This window comes from Prosopis cineraria, unplaced genomic scaffold, assembly GCF_029017545.1.
Source record: "Prosopis cineraria cultivar Desert tree isolate PC_DT_omini unplaced genomic scaffold, ASM2901754v1 PC5, whole genome shotgun sequence".
Lineage (NCBI taxonomy): Eukaryota > Viridiplantae > Streptophyta > Magnoliopsida > Fabales > Fabaceae > Prosopis > Prosopis cineraria.
In genome coordinates this window covers 4859357-4872949 of record NW_026555336.1, presented here as the reverse complement: position 1 = coordinate 4872949, position 13593 = coordinate 4859357, and the positions used below count along the sequence as shown (strand labels likewise).

At 35.7% G+C, this 13593-nt stretch overlaps 3 protein-coding genes across 4 annotated transcripts; 2 read left to right on the top strand and 1 right to left on the bottom strand.

Annotated features, from left to right (window-relative positions):
* The first annotated feature begins 221 nt into the window (after positions 1–221).
* On the top strand, positions 222–5027 carry LOC129310332 (cytochrome c oxidase subunit 6a, mitochondrial-like). The gene is made up of 4 exons (XM_054952149.1): positions 222–438; positions 2203–2309; positions 2613–2655; positions 4746–5027. Exons 1-4 carry the CDS (start codon positions 324–326, stop codon positions 4778–4780), a joined length of 300 nt encoding a protein of 99 aa, XP_054808124.1. The 5' UTR covers positions 222–323; the 3' UTR covers positions 4781–5027.
* A 1168-nt stretch (positions 5028–6195) lies between these two features.
* On the bottom strand, positions 6196–9422 carry LOC129311081 (uncharacterized). The gene is made up of 2 exons (XM_054953056.1): positions 9159–9422; positions 6196–8631 (listed from the first exon to the last, which is right to left on the bottom strand). Exon 2 carries the CDS (start codon positions 8586–8588, stop codon positions 6558–6560), a length of 2031 nt encoding a protein of 676 aa, XP_054809031.1. The 5' UTR covers positions 8589–8631; positions 9159–9422; the 3' UTR covers positions 6196–6557.
* Positions 9423–9598: 176 nt separating this feature from the next.
* Positions 9599–11529, top strand: LOC129311082 (cysteine desulfurase, mitochondrial-like). 2 transcript variants are annotated; one of them, XM_054953057.1, is made up of 2 exons: positions 9599–9734; positions 9828–11529. In XM_054953057.1, the coding sequence occupies exon 2, from the start codon at positions 9880–9882 to the stop codon at positions 11242–11244; it is 1365 nt and encodes a 454-aa protein (XP_054809032.1). In that variant the 5' UTR covers positions 9599–9734; positions 9828–9879; the 3' UTR covers positions 11245–11529. The 2 variants fall into 2 exon arrangements, with proteins under 2 accessions (XP_054809032.1, XP_054809033.1); XM_054953058.1 differs by having other exon boundaries at positions 9621–9726.
* Positions 11530–13593: the final 2064 nt, after the last annotated feature.

The window sequence follows — 13593 nt, the reverse complement described above, 5'->3', positions numbered from 1 at the left end:
TACCATTTAATTAATATGAATTATTTCAATTTTTATTCCAAACAATAAACTACATATTTAGTTTTTTTGGTCCCAAAAAAAACTACATATTTAGTTTGTCCAAAAAAATTAAATATTTAGAATTTTTGTCAAATAATCATCATTATTTTTAAATTTAAATGTTTTCAAATTTATTTTTATTATGCATTTAATTCCTGCACATTCCTGCTATGTGTGGGAAGATCCGGTCATCCGGCTTGGTGCAATATAAGGTTGCAGGCCGTTCGGGAAGACGCAGTCCATGAACTTTGGCACACACTGAGAAACAGAACGAGTTTGAAGAAATGGCGACGGCCGTCGTGCGATCTAGTTTTCTACGAGCTGCGGTACGCGGAAGACCTCGTAGCTCGGCTCCTTCCCGTCGAAACTTCGCTTCATCTAGTCATCACGATGATGAATGTTAGTGCCCGATACTCTCCCTTTATTCAACATACGCTTCATGCTCAGCTAACGAATCCTTTTATGGCGGTTTTACCTCGTATTGAATTTTGTCAATGTATTGCTGGATTTCGATTTTGAAGTCGTTCATTTCCTAATCTTGACAGCTATATAATATTAGGGTTTTCCCCCCTTTCCGGGTTTGTGCTTCTTTTTCGCAAACCGTGTGGCTAGCTGGGAAGTTGATCACTATTAGATTAAAGTCGTTGCATTGGGATACATGAAGTAGGAAAAGGGCGAATAGATATATGAAAATGATATACCCTGCTCTGATCGATATATTTGAAATTGATTTGATATTAACAATGCGCCCCCTCTCCCCCCCCCCCCCCCCAAAAAAAAAAAAATTGCTCAAATTTGCGAAGTCTTGTTACTGCGTGAATTTGTGAATATTCTCACCACATTGATTCACGTCTCGTTATTGCTCTCAAGCGTCTCTGAATAAACTCAACAAGGTGCTTAAATTTTTAGTTTTTTTGACTACGACACTCTTGTGATTCAATTTTTGCCAACTAACCCACTAGAACTTCTATTATTTGGAAAGTAGCTTCTCAGATTCAGTAAAAAGTGAAAGAACTCAACGTGAATTTCTGGATGAAATTTTGTCAATTTATTGGGTTTTCAGTTAGGTTTGTCAAATTTTTGGTGTTTGATGGATTGCTTACACTTTTGCTATTATTTTGTTATAAATTTCTTTGGCAATCTCTTTGATTTTAAATCCCAGCATCAAATGCAATTTTCAATTTTCACTTGGATTAACTGGAATTTGTTTTGTTTTTTTTTTTTAATGAGAAAACGGGGCAGAGCTCAAACAAAACTAACTAAGAAGAAATAGGCTGTAAGCCACCCTGTACATCTCGATGAAGCCATTGCAAGAGTTCTCTAGGAGGTTCCTCCAGCACCTTACACACATAACTGATGAATTCCAAACTGCATATTCGTAATTTAAGCCCCCCTGCATTAGAAACCTCCGCCTCAAATATTCTGCCATTTCTGCAATTCCCTCCACGCAGTGACTGCAAAGATTATGTCCCAGCACGTTCCCTCAACATGAAACTGCTCCTTCAGATTCTTTAAAAACCAGTCCCGCTTATTTAATGCAAAAAATTGCCCTTCATCCTTAGTAGCTAGAAATTGAGTCCAGACATCCTTAGCGAATTGACAGTCCTTGAGCATGTGCATTACATCTTCTACTTCATTGTGACATAAATCACAGCAATTGGGAGTACCAAAAAGCTTACTTCGCCTCTGTGCTGTCATGATTCGCTCATGAATAGCTAGCCATAAAAAAGTTTGAATTCTTTGAGGTCCTTTCCAGCTCCAAACAAGTTTCCAGATTTGGTCCACGCTGCTGCCAGTGTTTACTCTTAATGCCTCATACATGGAAGACACAGTAAACGAATTTTATGTCTTGGAGGATTGATGTCCTAGAAGGATTTGAATGTCTCTCTCCTCTAGAACATTATTAATAACTGGAATTGTTGATGGTTGTTCTGTTATATATTGACACTTTATCTATGTGGTTATTTATCTGTTTAGAATTTTATGCTCCAGGCTACTATGCAATTTTCAAGTTGCATTGTGGTGGCCATGCACGTGATATTTTCCCCTCCTTCCTTACCTCTTCCTGCTACTCATCACATGACTTCTCTATTAATGTCCTTCTTTCACTGTTATTCCTCTCTATATTTTGCTGATAAACACTTCTTTCATTAATTGTATCAGATGAGACAGCCAAGTGGGAGAAGATTACCTATCTAGGCATAGCTACATGCACTGTTTTATCCATTTATAATCTATCAAAGGGTCACCCTCACCATGAAGAACCCCCTGTGAGTTCTTATACAGGCTGTTTTCTATTTGTGTTACTTAGACATGGACTAACAATGCATTTTTGTGTTTCTACATTTGTTATGACGTTTTATCTATGATAGTGTGATTCAATCACTATTTCAGGCCTAGTTGTTTGTACAGTGTGTGACTCTCCGTCTATCATAAGTGCAACCAAATTCCATTTTGAACCCAATTGAGAATAACCTTGTAGTTATATCTATCTCCAAATTACTCTAGTACAACATTTGTTCAAAATATCAGTTTTCTTCTGTTTTTGACTTTGTCCTTATACTTTTATGCAGTCATACCCATATCTGCACATCCGCAATAAGGAATTTCCATGGGGTATGTATCTTTCACATCCATTATGGCCTTGATCTTTTTATTTCCTTCCCCAACAACTTGAAAGTTCCAGAAATTTATTTTCATTAATTTTTAAATTTTGTTAAATTTATATTTGACTTTGCTCATAGCCTTCCTGTTTTACTTATTAACACGATCCTATGTTTTAGTATTGTACCTATTTCTGTGAGTATTGAGTAATCTCATATTCAGTGAGAGCAGCTCTCATAAGAAGTAGATTAGTCTATTGGAGGAAACTGCTTTTACTTTTGTATTGAGATATCGTTATCATACATCTGATAAGATGGGAATGGCATCTCTAGCATGAGAGTTGTGGCCAATGTGTTTCATTTTTCATGGGCTTGCATACTTAAATGATAATGCAAACCTAACATTTACTTTCTTTTCTATATTTTTCTAAATTTAGTCTTAAATCTGAGGAAAAGATTATTCTGTTTGGCTTGGTTGCGCAAAAAGTTTTGGTTGGATTGAGAGCCTATGATACTATTGGGTGTGTATCATAATCGAGATTTGATTTTGGATCCATTTCCAAATATGCCTTTTAGCCTTTGGTGCCTTTGGTGCTGTTTATCAGAGCTGTGGTAGCTCTCCTTGTGCTTGTTGAGTTTACTGTACCTGATTGTTGATTCTGCCGTTGGGAAATTGACCTTAACAGCTTCCTTTTAGTAAATATTAACATAGATTTAGTTTCACATAACAATATGAGGTTATTAAGCCAGTGATCAAAATCAGTTCTGGCAAGGGTTTTTCTTGGTCAATTATCAATAGTATTATGGTGAAAACTTAGTTTGTGTTTAAAATTAAAAGTGGGCAAGTAGTTTGGGTTTGTTTAGCAAGCTGTGTTCCAGTAGTGTGCAAGTATTTATTTTTTGTAGTTAAGTCTTGAATTAAGTTTTTTTTTTAATGGGAATTCCTTGATGTTCTGTGGTTTTTGGGCTAAGCTTTAACTGGCTTGGCTTTAGGACAAGACTCTTGAACTTGTTTTGCTTTTTTTATGTTCTCGCTTTTCATGGAATTGCTGCTTGGGTTGAGTGGGAATGTGTAGATGAAAAGACACTTCACATGCTTGAAACAATTAAAAAAATTGGATTTGGAAGAAAGGGCAAGCTTTAAAAGTTATGAGGTGCTGTGAAGTAATTGTGGCTTTTCTACTGTTTTTTTTTTTTTTCATGTTTGTTTAATTGGTTTATTATTTGAAGTATTAAGTAATTCAGAAATGGTCTATGTTGTTATTTGGTGCTTATTGGTAAAATAGGAATACACATCTATTCAATTTCGATTGAGGGGGAGTGGGTATATTGATAATATCCTTCTCAGTTTGTTAAAGAGCAATCATATGATCAATTCTAGCTAGAACTCCAGCTAGATAAAATTAACTCATCAAACAAGAGAGGGATACTGACAATACTTCCAATTTTTTTACGTTGTAAAGGATTGCATCCTTTCTGGTTACCCCAGTAGTGATGTAAGATGTATAGGTGGAATTAGTTTCATGGTATAGTTCTGCATTAGTTCATATGCAAGCTGTTCCATGCATATCATCTGTATTTTGAGTAGTTCGGTTGGACTATCGAGAGTTACATGTGTTCACGTTATCATCTGTATGCTTTTTTAAGTAGATTTATGATAAAGAAATAAATATGCATCTTCTGGTAGATTGTAGCCGCTTTCATCTTTCAGGACCATAAAGAAGAATCTTCTAGTAGTTGCTGCTTGTCCTTAAAATTTAATTTTTATGTCACCATATGTGGTTGGGATCCCCCCTCCCCCAATCATTCCCACGGTATATTGCAACTTAACAATAATTGTTCTTTTTTTATTCACAGGTACAAAAGACATTTCCAAACTATCAAATCATCTTCTCTATTCTGTTCTAAACTACCCAAAGCAGTCATTTGTTTGATCATATGCATGTTATGTTAGCTAGTGCTGTGTTTCTTATACAACCACAAATTTGGCATTGCACTGCTGCTGCTCGTAGTCTTTGTTAATAGTAATACTGCTTATATTTTCAAGTAATATGTGAGGCATGAAATTTCCATCGTATGACTGGATTCTGTTGTGGTAAACAGGTCCAGATGGCCTTTTCGAGAAAAAGCATCACTAGGAACATCTGGTGGTTAAGTCGGAGGAGGTATCGTGTGGCTGTTTGTTTTGCTTATTTCTTACCCCATGTCGAAGTTTGATAAAACATTTTCGTATTATTTCATAAATTGTGATGTGGAATTTGTAATTGGCAAGGCAGTCTTATTTTGTCATGCTTCGTTCTCTTGAATTTAAAATAATTGAATACTTGGTTCTGCTTTATCCAGTTTGGTGCAAGTACTAGCATCAGAAAGAATGTTATTTCTGCACTAATTGTTCCACCCCTTCCTCACACCTCATTCATTTGAAGGCAAATGGGCTGAACTAAAAACGATGAGAATATTTTCTCAACGATTATTTTTTTAAGGCGCACACACTCACGGTGGGGGTGAATTTTGAATTGCATTCGCACCGCGTGCTCATCAAGATTAGGAGCAATCTTGGTTCTTTATTTCAGTTCAAATTAATATTTTCTGTTCATTTAAATTAATTTTTAAATATTTTTAATATTAAATTTATTAATATAAACATATAAAAAATTTTAAAATGTTATTACATTTGTTCATTATCAATCTGGTTAGTATAAATTTAATTTAATAGTTTAATTTAATATTAAATTTTTTTTATAATTTTAAAATTTGACTATCCAGCTAGATTTTGTATAGTTTATATATAATTTAAATAATTTAATTTAATATTAAAAAATATATAAATTTTACAGATTAATTATTTAAATATATTCTATATAGACCAAATTTAATATTGATTTTTTTTATATTTTTTATTTTAATAAATACAATATTAAAAATATTTAAAAATTAATTTAAATGGACTGCATGGGTTAAAGAAGGCTTAAATGAGAGGTTAACATTACTTTTAGTCTTAATAAGCATTCGGTGCTCATCACGAATGCGGATGTGGTGAAATCTCCTAAAGATACCATTATATAGAAGTACTTCCTCCGTCCCAAATAGAGACAAATAACTATTTATCTCAATGATACAAAAAATGTAGTTTTGCTAGTTAAATGCTTAAAATATGTCGCCATTTATTTTTTTTTCCTTTTAAAAAATGTCCCTAATAAAGTCATTAAGTAGAGTTATATCTTAATTAATTCATGACAAAATAAAAGTCCAACAATATTCTTATAAACAGGAATAGGGGGCATAATTACTAAAATTACACCCAGAAAATTCCCGTTAAATAATGAGCTAAATTAAAATAATAACGATTAAAACGATTTTCTTTTGAAAGGCTAAGATGACGGTTAAGCCATTACTATAGTATTTAGCTTGATGCAACTTATAGGGTATTGTACGTCTGCATGCCAAAATTCGAAATAGAATACAAGCTTAAACTAGAGTGTAATTTTATGTAGTGACGGAAGAAATCATACCAATAAAAAAGGACTGGAGTAGAAAAGAGTGAACAAACGAATTTACTCAGGACACTCGAGAGTCGAGCATCTAATATCGCAACTCTATGATGAGGTGAAAGAAACGTGAGAGTTATAAATGCCGCAACTTCTAAGAACATCAAATGCTTTATACATATGAAAACTCTATCGCTGCAGCAAATAACAAGAAGCCAAAGTTAGCCAAAAAAAAAAAAATAATAATAATAATAGCAAGCCAAACAAACTATATAGCACATTGGCCACGTAAAGAGCAATACATATCTCAATAATATGTAAGTTAGGACCCTAAGGAGAGGATGCTTCATGCAGTTGATTTATTTGAAATGTTGCTCCGTGGCAGTAACATCACTGTGATTGCTTTCAGTATTGGTCTCTGAAAAATTCAAGACTCAGACTTGACTTGATCCTGCGAGTTGGAATCAGATGATTCTTCTTTCTGGTTTCCTGAAGCAAATGATTCTTTTTGAGCCCCTTCATTTTCACTTGTCTGGCTTTGAACATTGTTGTGGATCTCATTCTGCACTGCATCAGCATTATTCTTGACGGACACATCTTTCTCTTCAGAAACTGAAGAATCAGAAGAAACGCCTGGCATTGTCACGTCTTTATTTTCATTCTTATTGTCATTAGCATTTTCATTGCCATTTGAGTTATTCTGGCTGGTATTGTTCCTGATTTCGGAGTTTGATGATTCTTCTTTGTTTTGTTCCGATGGAGTGCCAGAGGAATGGACTTGTGCTTGGCTGGCATCTATGCCATTATTAACACTTCCATCACTGTCTGCTTTGCTCTGAGCAGAGTTTACATTGCCATTTTGCCCAGAATTATTAATGTTTTCTGAGTTTGAGGAATCATCTCTCTTCTGTTCGGATGAAGCATCAGAGGAAGTTTGTTGCACCTCTTGGCTAGCATGTTTGTTGTCACTTGTACTGGATGGTAGGACATTATCTTGCACTCCTTTGTCAGAATTGCTGTTGAGGTTTTGCTTGTTAGCAGAATCAGTAGTTGGATCCTTGGACTCTCCATTAGCTGCATTGATGATATTGTTCTCTGAGGAAGATGTTGGAGTGGAATCAGCATGCTCCCCCTCCCTTTTATTCACATCACTCTCCGTCAATGCCTGGTTCTCATTGCTGTTTCCTTCATTAGTTGTTGAATCAGTCTTCTCAGCCTTTTCTGATTCTTCAGTACCATTAGTATTAGACTCATCCTTGAACCCATTATTTTCCTTGTTTTCATCTTGTTCTGTCTTCTTATGACTTTCATCTGAGATATCTTGTGTTCTATTTTCCACAGCACTGGAGGCATTATCTCCAGCATAATTCTCCTCTCTAGCCTCCGCACTGTTCCTTTCTCCATCCTTGACTTGATCTTCAGATGAAGTCACTTCCTGAATCTTCTCACTCTCTTCTTTCTCTTTTTCTGATGAGCTACTGTCCTCTTTCTCTTTGTTATTATCACCTTGCTCTTTACCGCCCTCCTGTTCCTTCACTTCAGTTCTGTTTTCTTCATTTTCCTTATTCTCTGTCTCTTTTGCTTCTCCATGTTCTTGCTGACTCCCGTTCTCCGTAGTCTCTCCAGCCTCTTTGTTCTCCACTTCATTCTTGTTCTCTTCATTCTTCTCTTGTTCCTTCACCTCAGTTCTGTTTTCTTCATCTTCCTTATTCTCTGTCTCTTTAGCCTCTCCCTTCTCTTGCTGACTTTCATTTTCTCTAGTCTCTCCTGTCTCCTTGTTCTCCACCTCATTTTTGTTCTCTTCATTCTTCTCTTGTTCCTTCACCTCAGTTCTGTTTTCTTCATTTTCCTCATTCTCTGTCTTTTTTGCCTCTTCCTTCTCTTGCTGACTTTCATTCTCCCTAGCCTCTCCTGTCTCTTTGTTCTCCACTTCATCTTTGTTCTCTTCATTCTTCTTCTCTTCATTATCATTTCCCTGGCTATCATTAACACCATTCTCGTCGCCAAATTTCTTGTGATGCGCCTCACCTTCCTCCTCTGTCCCCACATTTTCGGAGCTCAGTTCAGTCACTTTCTCTTGTTCTTCTGAATCCACTTTACGCTCAGAATCCCCTTCTGTGTTTTCTTGCTCATCTTTTTGGGATGAATTCTCATTGTCCACACCATTAGTATCATCCATCCTGGTTTGCTCTTCATGCTTGCTTTCTTCATCCTCCTCCTCCCTGTGCCTTGCATCTATGACTGAGGTTTCCTCTGCGTGAGGATGGAGATACTTCCTCCCTAACTTCACAGCTTCACTGCTAGCTCGTGTGCTTTCACCATATGATGCTTTCTTGTCATAAGATTGTTTGATTTGGTAACCCAGCCAGACACAGAGGCCAAGCACAACGCATAATTGCAGTGCATGCTTCACCTTGAAGCCTTTGGATCTCTGGCTCCTCTGAGATGACTTGAGCATGATGAAGATTCCTCTCCCTCAATTTTACTTTTTACCCAGATACCTGCGCATATTGAGCAATCTCTATAACAGGCCATTAATAACATCTACTCATCATAAATCAGATCGGGGGGAAAAAAAAAGACACGCTTTGTTGTTTCCTCGAGCAAGTGGATGTTCTAGATTGAGATATAATACTCAAAAGTTTATACAATTTACAGATTTCAGTTAAAACAAGGAAATATTTGTACATCTGAGAACTAGTGAAGTCAGGATTTTTCTCATCGCAGGAATCCGCAATCAGTAAAACTATTGATCCCCTCGCGGACCATTTACTCTGGCAAAGTTAACTATATTTGTTGTTTAGTTCCTATTGATTCAATCTTATCGCAGAATACAAGAAAATGCATATTGATTCTGCAACCAACCCAATAATGTTTTGAGCTGGTACGAAACTGGTTCAAAGTAACTCACAGATCCACGCAGATCTTGACCAGATATCTAAACAATGTAACTGAATTCCGATATCACCGAAACTTTAAAAGACTTTTCTGATAACAATGGAACTGATAAAAAACAGAAATAACGTACCCGAAAGAAGCAGACTGCTGATTTCGAAATGAACAGTGTACACCAAAGAAACAATCCCTTTCTTCTAGTAGAAATGGAAGAGGAAGCCGAGAAGGAACAATACCACGACGCTGCACAGAACAAGATTTGATCTCTCGCTACCTTATTAAAAGTTTGAGAAACAAGTGGATCGATTTCTTACAGATCTGAGACCACGGGTGGAATAGAACGTGCTGTAGGCTTGTTTACGTGTGAACAGAATTTTTTACTCGCGAGTATGGGTTGAGTGGACTGATTTGAAAGCCTAACTTTTGAAATTTGGTTTAATTAATTGTTTTCTTCATTAGTTAATTGTACAATAACGACGTCGTTTCTAAGGAAATTAGGAGCACCGTCATGCATCAATGAATAGAAAGAGGACACGTGGCATCTAGAGATCCCCAAACCTCTAGGGTTGTCGGTTACACTAATGAGCTACACTGTGACACGCGAAGCAAAGACCTGGAGTTAATATCTCACCATCTCACAAAGAAAGGATCTTTCTTTCTCATCGTCAAGATAGAGCCGAGGGTCCATATTCCACGCGAAGGTGGGTGGGTGGGTAACCTCTATCCTTATTTTCGTATTACAGTGATTTGTGCACTCAGATCGAGAATTGAGAAAGTCGTCTGTTGTTTCTTCACCAAACAGCAACGCCTGAACTGGGAAGCTACCGAATCTTTCTCCCTCAGAGCCCAATCCAATGACGTCGAAGCTGATTGCTTCCAATCTCCGCCAACAACTCGCTAAATCCACCCATCAATTTCGCCGTCAACTGCTGTCCACTGCGGCGGTGGCGGCGGAGCCTCAACACCATGAGGATTCAACTGGAATCACGATGAAAGGTGTGAAAATTTCTGGAAGGCCTCTTTATCTGGATATGCAAGCAACTTCTCCCGTAGACCCACGGGTGCTCGATGCGATGCTTCCCTACTACATGTCCCGTTTCGGTAATCCTCACTCTCGTACACATATGTACGGCTGGGAATCCGATTTGGCGGTCGAAAATGCTCGCGCTCAAGTAGCATCTCTGATTGGCGCCTCCCCAAAGGAAATTGTCTTCACTTCCGGTGCAACGGAGTCCAATAACATTTCCATAAAGGGTGTCATGCATTTCTATAAGGACAAGAAAAGGCACGTGATAACGACGCAGACAGAGCACAAGTGTGTTCTTGATTCGTGTCGCCACCTCCAGCAGGAGGGATTCGATGTCACGTACCTTCCAGTTGGGTCCGACGGGATCATTGACCTAGAGAAGCTTAGGTCGGCTATTAGGCCTGATACAGGTCTTGTATCTGTCATGGCGGTAAATAACGAGATTGGGGTGGTTCAGCCGGTCGAGGAAATTGGGAAAATCTGCAAGGAGTTTAATGTCCCGTTTCATACCGACGCGGCTCAGGCGTTTGGAAAGATTCCAGTTGACGTAGAGAAATGGAACGTGAGTTTGATGTCATTGAGTGGGCATAAAATTTATGGGCCGAAAGGCGTTGGGGCGTTGTATCTCAGGAGAAGACCGAGGATTCGAGTTGAGCCCCAAATGAATGGTGGTGGACAAGAGAGGGGAATTCGAAGCGGGACAGTACCTACGCCTTTGGTTGTGGGGATGGGCGCTGCATGCGAGCTGGCGATGAAGGAAATGGAGTATGATGATAAGAGAATTTCTGCTTTGCAAGAACGATTATTGAATGGGATTAGAGAAAAACTGGAAGGGGTGGTGGTGAATGGGAGCATGGAGAGGCGCTATGCTGGAAATTTGAATTTGTCATTTGCATATGTTGAAGGTGAGAGTTTACTGATGGGGCTGAAGGAGGTCGCCGTCTCGAGTGGCAGTGCTTGCACTAGTGCGAGTTTGGAGCCCTCCTATGTTTTGCGGGCATTGGGAGTAGATGAAGACATGGCTCATACTTCTATTAGGTTTGGTATTGGCAGGTTCACTACAGAGGCAGAGATTGACAGGGCAATTGAGCTCACGGTTCGACAAGTGCAGAAGTTGAGAGAAATGAGCCCACTTTATGAAATGGTGAAGGAAGGGATCAACATTAAGCAGATTCAGTGGGCGCAACACTGATAATCTTGCCAATGGTCACATAGAAAGCTCAGGCATTATGTGAGGTGGATTACGTCCCTTGGAGATAGTCAAATAGATTGTCTATTCAGCCAAATAAATAGCTATTGTTTATCCAGGTAGCCTTGTAGAATCGACTTAGAAGGTGCTGTCGGTGTAATACTTTTAATCTTAGCTTACGCGTGGCTGTGGGTAATGTCTTCTTAGTGAGTGTATTTTGTTGGCTGATACTGAAATTAGAGGATTATGACATGATATGGACAACAGATGATCAAACTTTGACCTTCTTTTCTTGTCCTGTTCATAACTGAAAAATACATCTTTGTATGCATGCCATATTCTATTTGGAGTTTGAAATTTATTTTATATCTCAATTGAAGAGAATTTGGTACCCAATAAATTTAGCATTAGGCTGAGAGCTTGTCCTCTGTTTATTTCAAAATTCAAACCTAGTTGTTGCCTGTGTTTCTGTCTTTTAGAAGTTTTGATTATCTTCCTCTACATCAAGTCACTAATTGATTCGTCTTTTCCCAAGTTGACAATTCTTTTTCAAAATTCAAATTTCATTATGTTGTCACTCGGTTCGTTATTATGGAGTGGGGAGGTGGTATTAGATCATGTGCTGTCGTTATTTATTGGATGCTTCAGACTGAGGTCATATAAGCAGGGAATGGATTTAGTCATAAGAAACAAGGATCTTGCGATTACATCCTGGCTGGGGTAGCCTCCTGTTGGTTGAACTTTTTAGTTGAGTTTCGTGTTAGCCTACATGATCGGTGATCAAACATGATAAAATGATAGCGATAGAAGTGTATATTGTTGAACTTGAGTCAAATGTGCTCTTGATGATAATTGTCACTGCATGCTGATATGGAGTTGGAATTGAAATTTGTGTATTTTTTCTTGTGGGTTAGAAAGTGAAATAGCTTAAATCTAGAACTTGCACAATCATATAGAGGTTTTCTTAAACTGATGTGTGTTCCAGAAATATCACTTTTACAAGCCTCGAGGGTCCAGCATGCCCTGCCTTTAGACTCGTAAGGGCGTGTGTGAATTTCAGTCTAGTATAATTAATTATGAAAAAAATTAATTAATATAATTGATTTTGAATATAATTAATTATGTTACGTGATATATATATATATATATATATATTGCTTAAAATAATTGATAAGATTAATTTTAATTGAAATTGAACGGTAGAATTAAAAAGTAAAATTAAAAAGTAAGATTGAAAATAAGGTAAAACTATGGTTCTGTGAAAATATATCGAAACATTTATGTTATATGTTAAAATTATGTTTTTAAAAGAATATTCAAACACATATTATACATGTCAAAATTAATTATAAATTTAAAATTATAATTTTTTTAAATATTTAAATATTTTCATACATGTCAAAATTTATTATGAACTTAAAATCTAATTTATCGCATAAGCTACTATTATTTGTTTTTCAATTATACTTTTTTAAAAATTTATTTAAAAATTATATAAATTATTTTAGAAATCATATTTTTAGGTTTATAATTAATTTTGAGATATATAGAGTGCTTATTTGGATAATGTATATAATCAATTTTAGATGTCAAAACTATGGTTTTGCGAGAATATAACTAAACACTCATATTATATATTAAAATCAATTACGAATTTAAAATTATATTTTTTAAAAAATATCCAAACACACATTATACATGTTAAAGTTAATTTTGAACTCAAAATTGTGTTTTTTTAACATCCAAATACTTCTATATATGTCAAAATTAACTATAAATTTAAAAATATGATTTGTAAAATAATTTATATTATTTTTGAATAATTTTTTTAAAAAATATAATTAAAAATATGAATTGAAAAGTAGGTAATAATAAATTATGAGATAATTATGATTTTAAAATTATAATTGATTTTGGCATGTATGAAAATGTTTGGATATTTTTTAAAAAAATTATGATTTTAAATTCATAATTAATTTTAATATATATAGTGGGTGTTTTGATATTTTTTAAAAAATATAATTTTAGATTCATAATTAATTTAAACATGTAATAAAGATGTTTTTATATATTTTTATAAATCCATGATTTTACTTAATTTTTAATTCTGCTTTTTAATTTTACTTTTCAACTTTGATTAAAATCAATTTTATAAGTCAGTTATATACCTCATAATATAATTAATTATATTCAAAATCAATCACATTAATTATTTTTTTTATAATTAACTATACCCAACTAAAATCTAAATACATCTAGGGGTGTTTAGATATTTTAAAAAAATATAGTTTTGAGTTTAAAATTAATTTTGGCATGTATAATATATGTTTGGATATTTTAAAAAAATATGAT

Excerpts from the sequence above, each read along its gene's own strand:
- LOC129310332 (XM_054952149.1), top strand. The coding sequence starts at position 324 with ATGGCGACGGCCGTCGTGCGATCTAGTTTTCTACGAGCTGCGGTACGC. Across the intron at positions 439-2,202 it reads TAGTCATCACGATGATGAAT|ATGAGACAGCCAAGTGGGAG; the intron begins GTTAGTGCCCGA and ends TAATTGTATCAG. Across the intron at positions 2,656-4,745 it reads CAATAAGGAATTTCCATGGG|GTCCAGATGGCCTTTTCGAG; the intron begins GTATGTATCTTT and ends TGTGGTAAACAG.
- LOC129311081 (XM_054953056.1), bottom strand. The coding sequence starts at position 8,588 with ATGCTCAAGTCATCTCAGAGGAGCCAGAGATCCAAAGGCTTCAAGGTG.
- LOC129311082 (XM_054953057.1), top strand. The coding sequence starts at position 9,880 with ATGACGTCGAAGCTGATTGCTTCCAATCTCCGCCAACAACTCGCTAAA.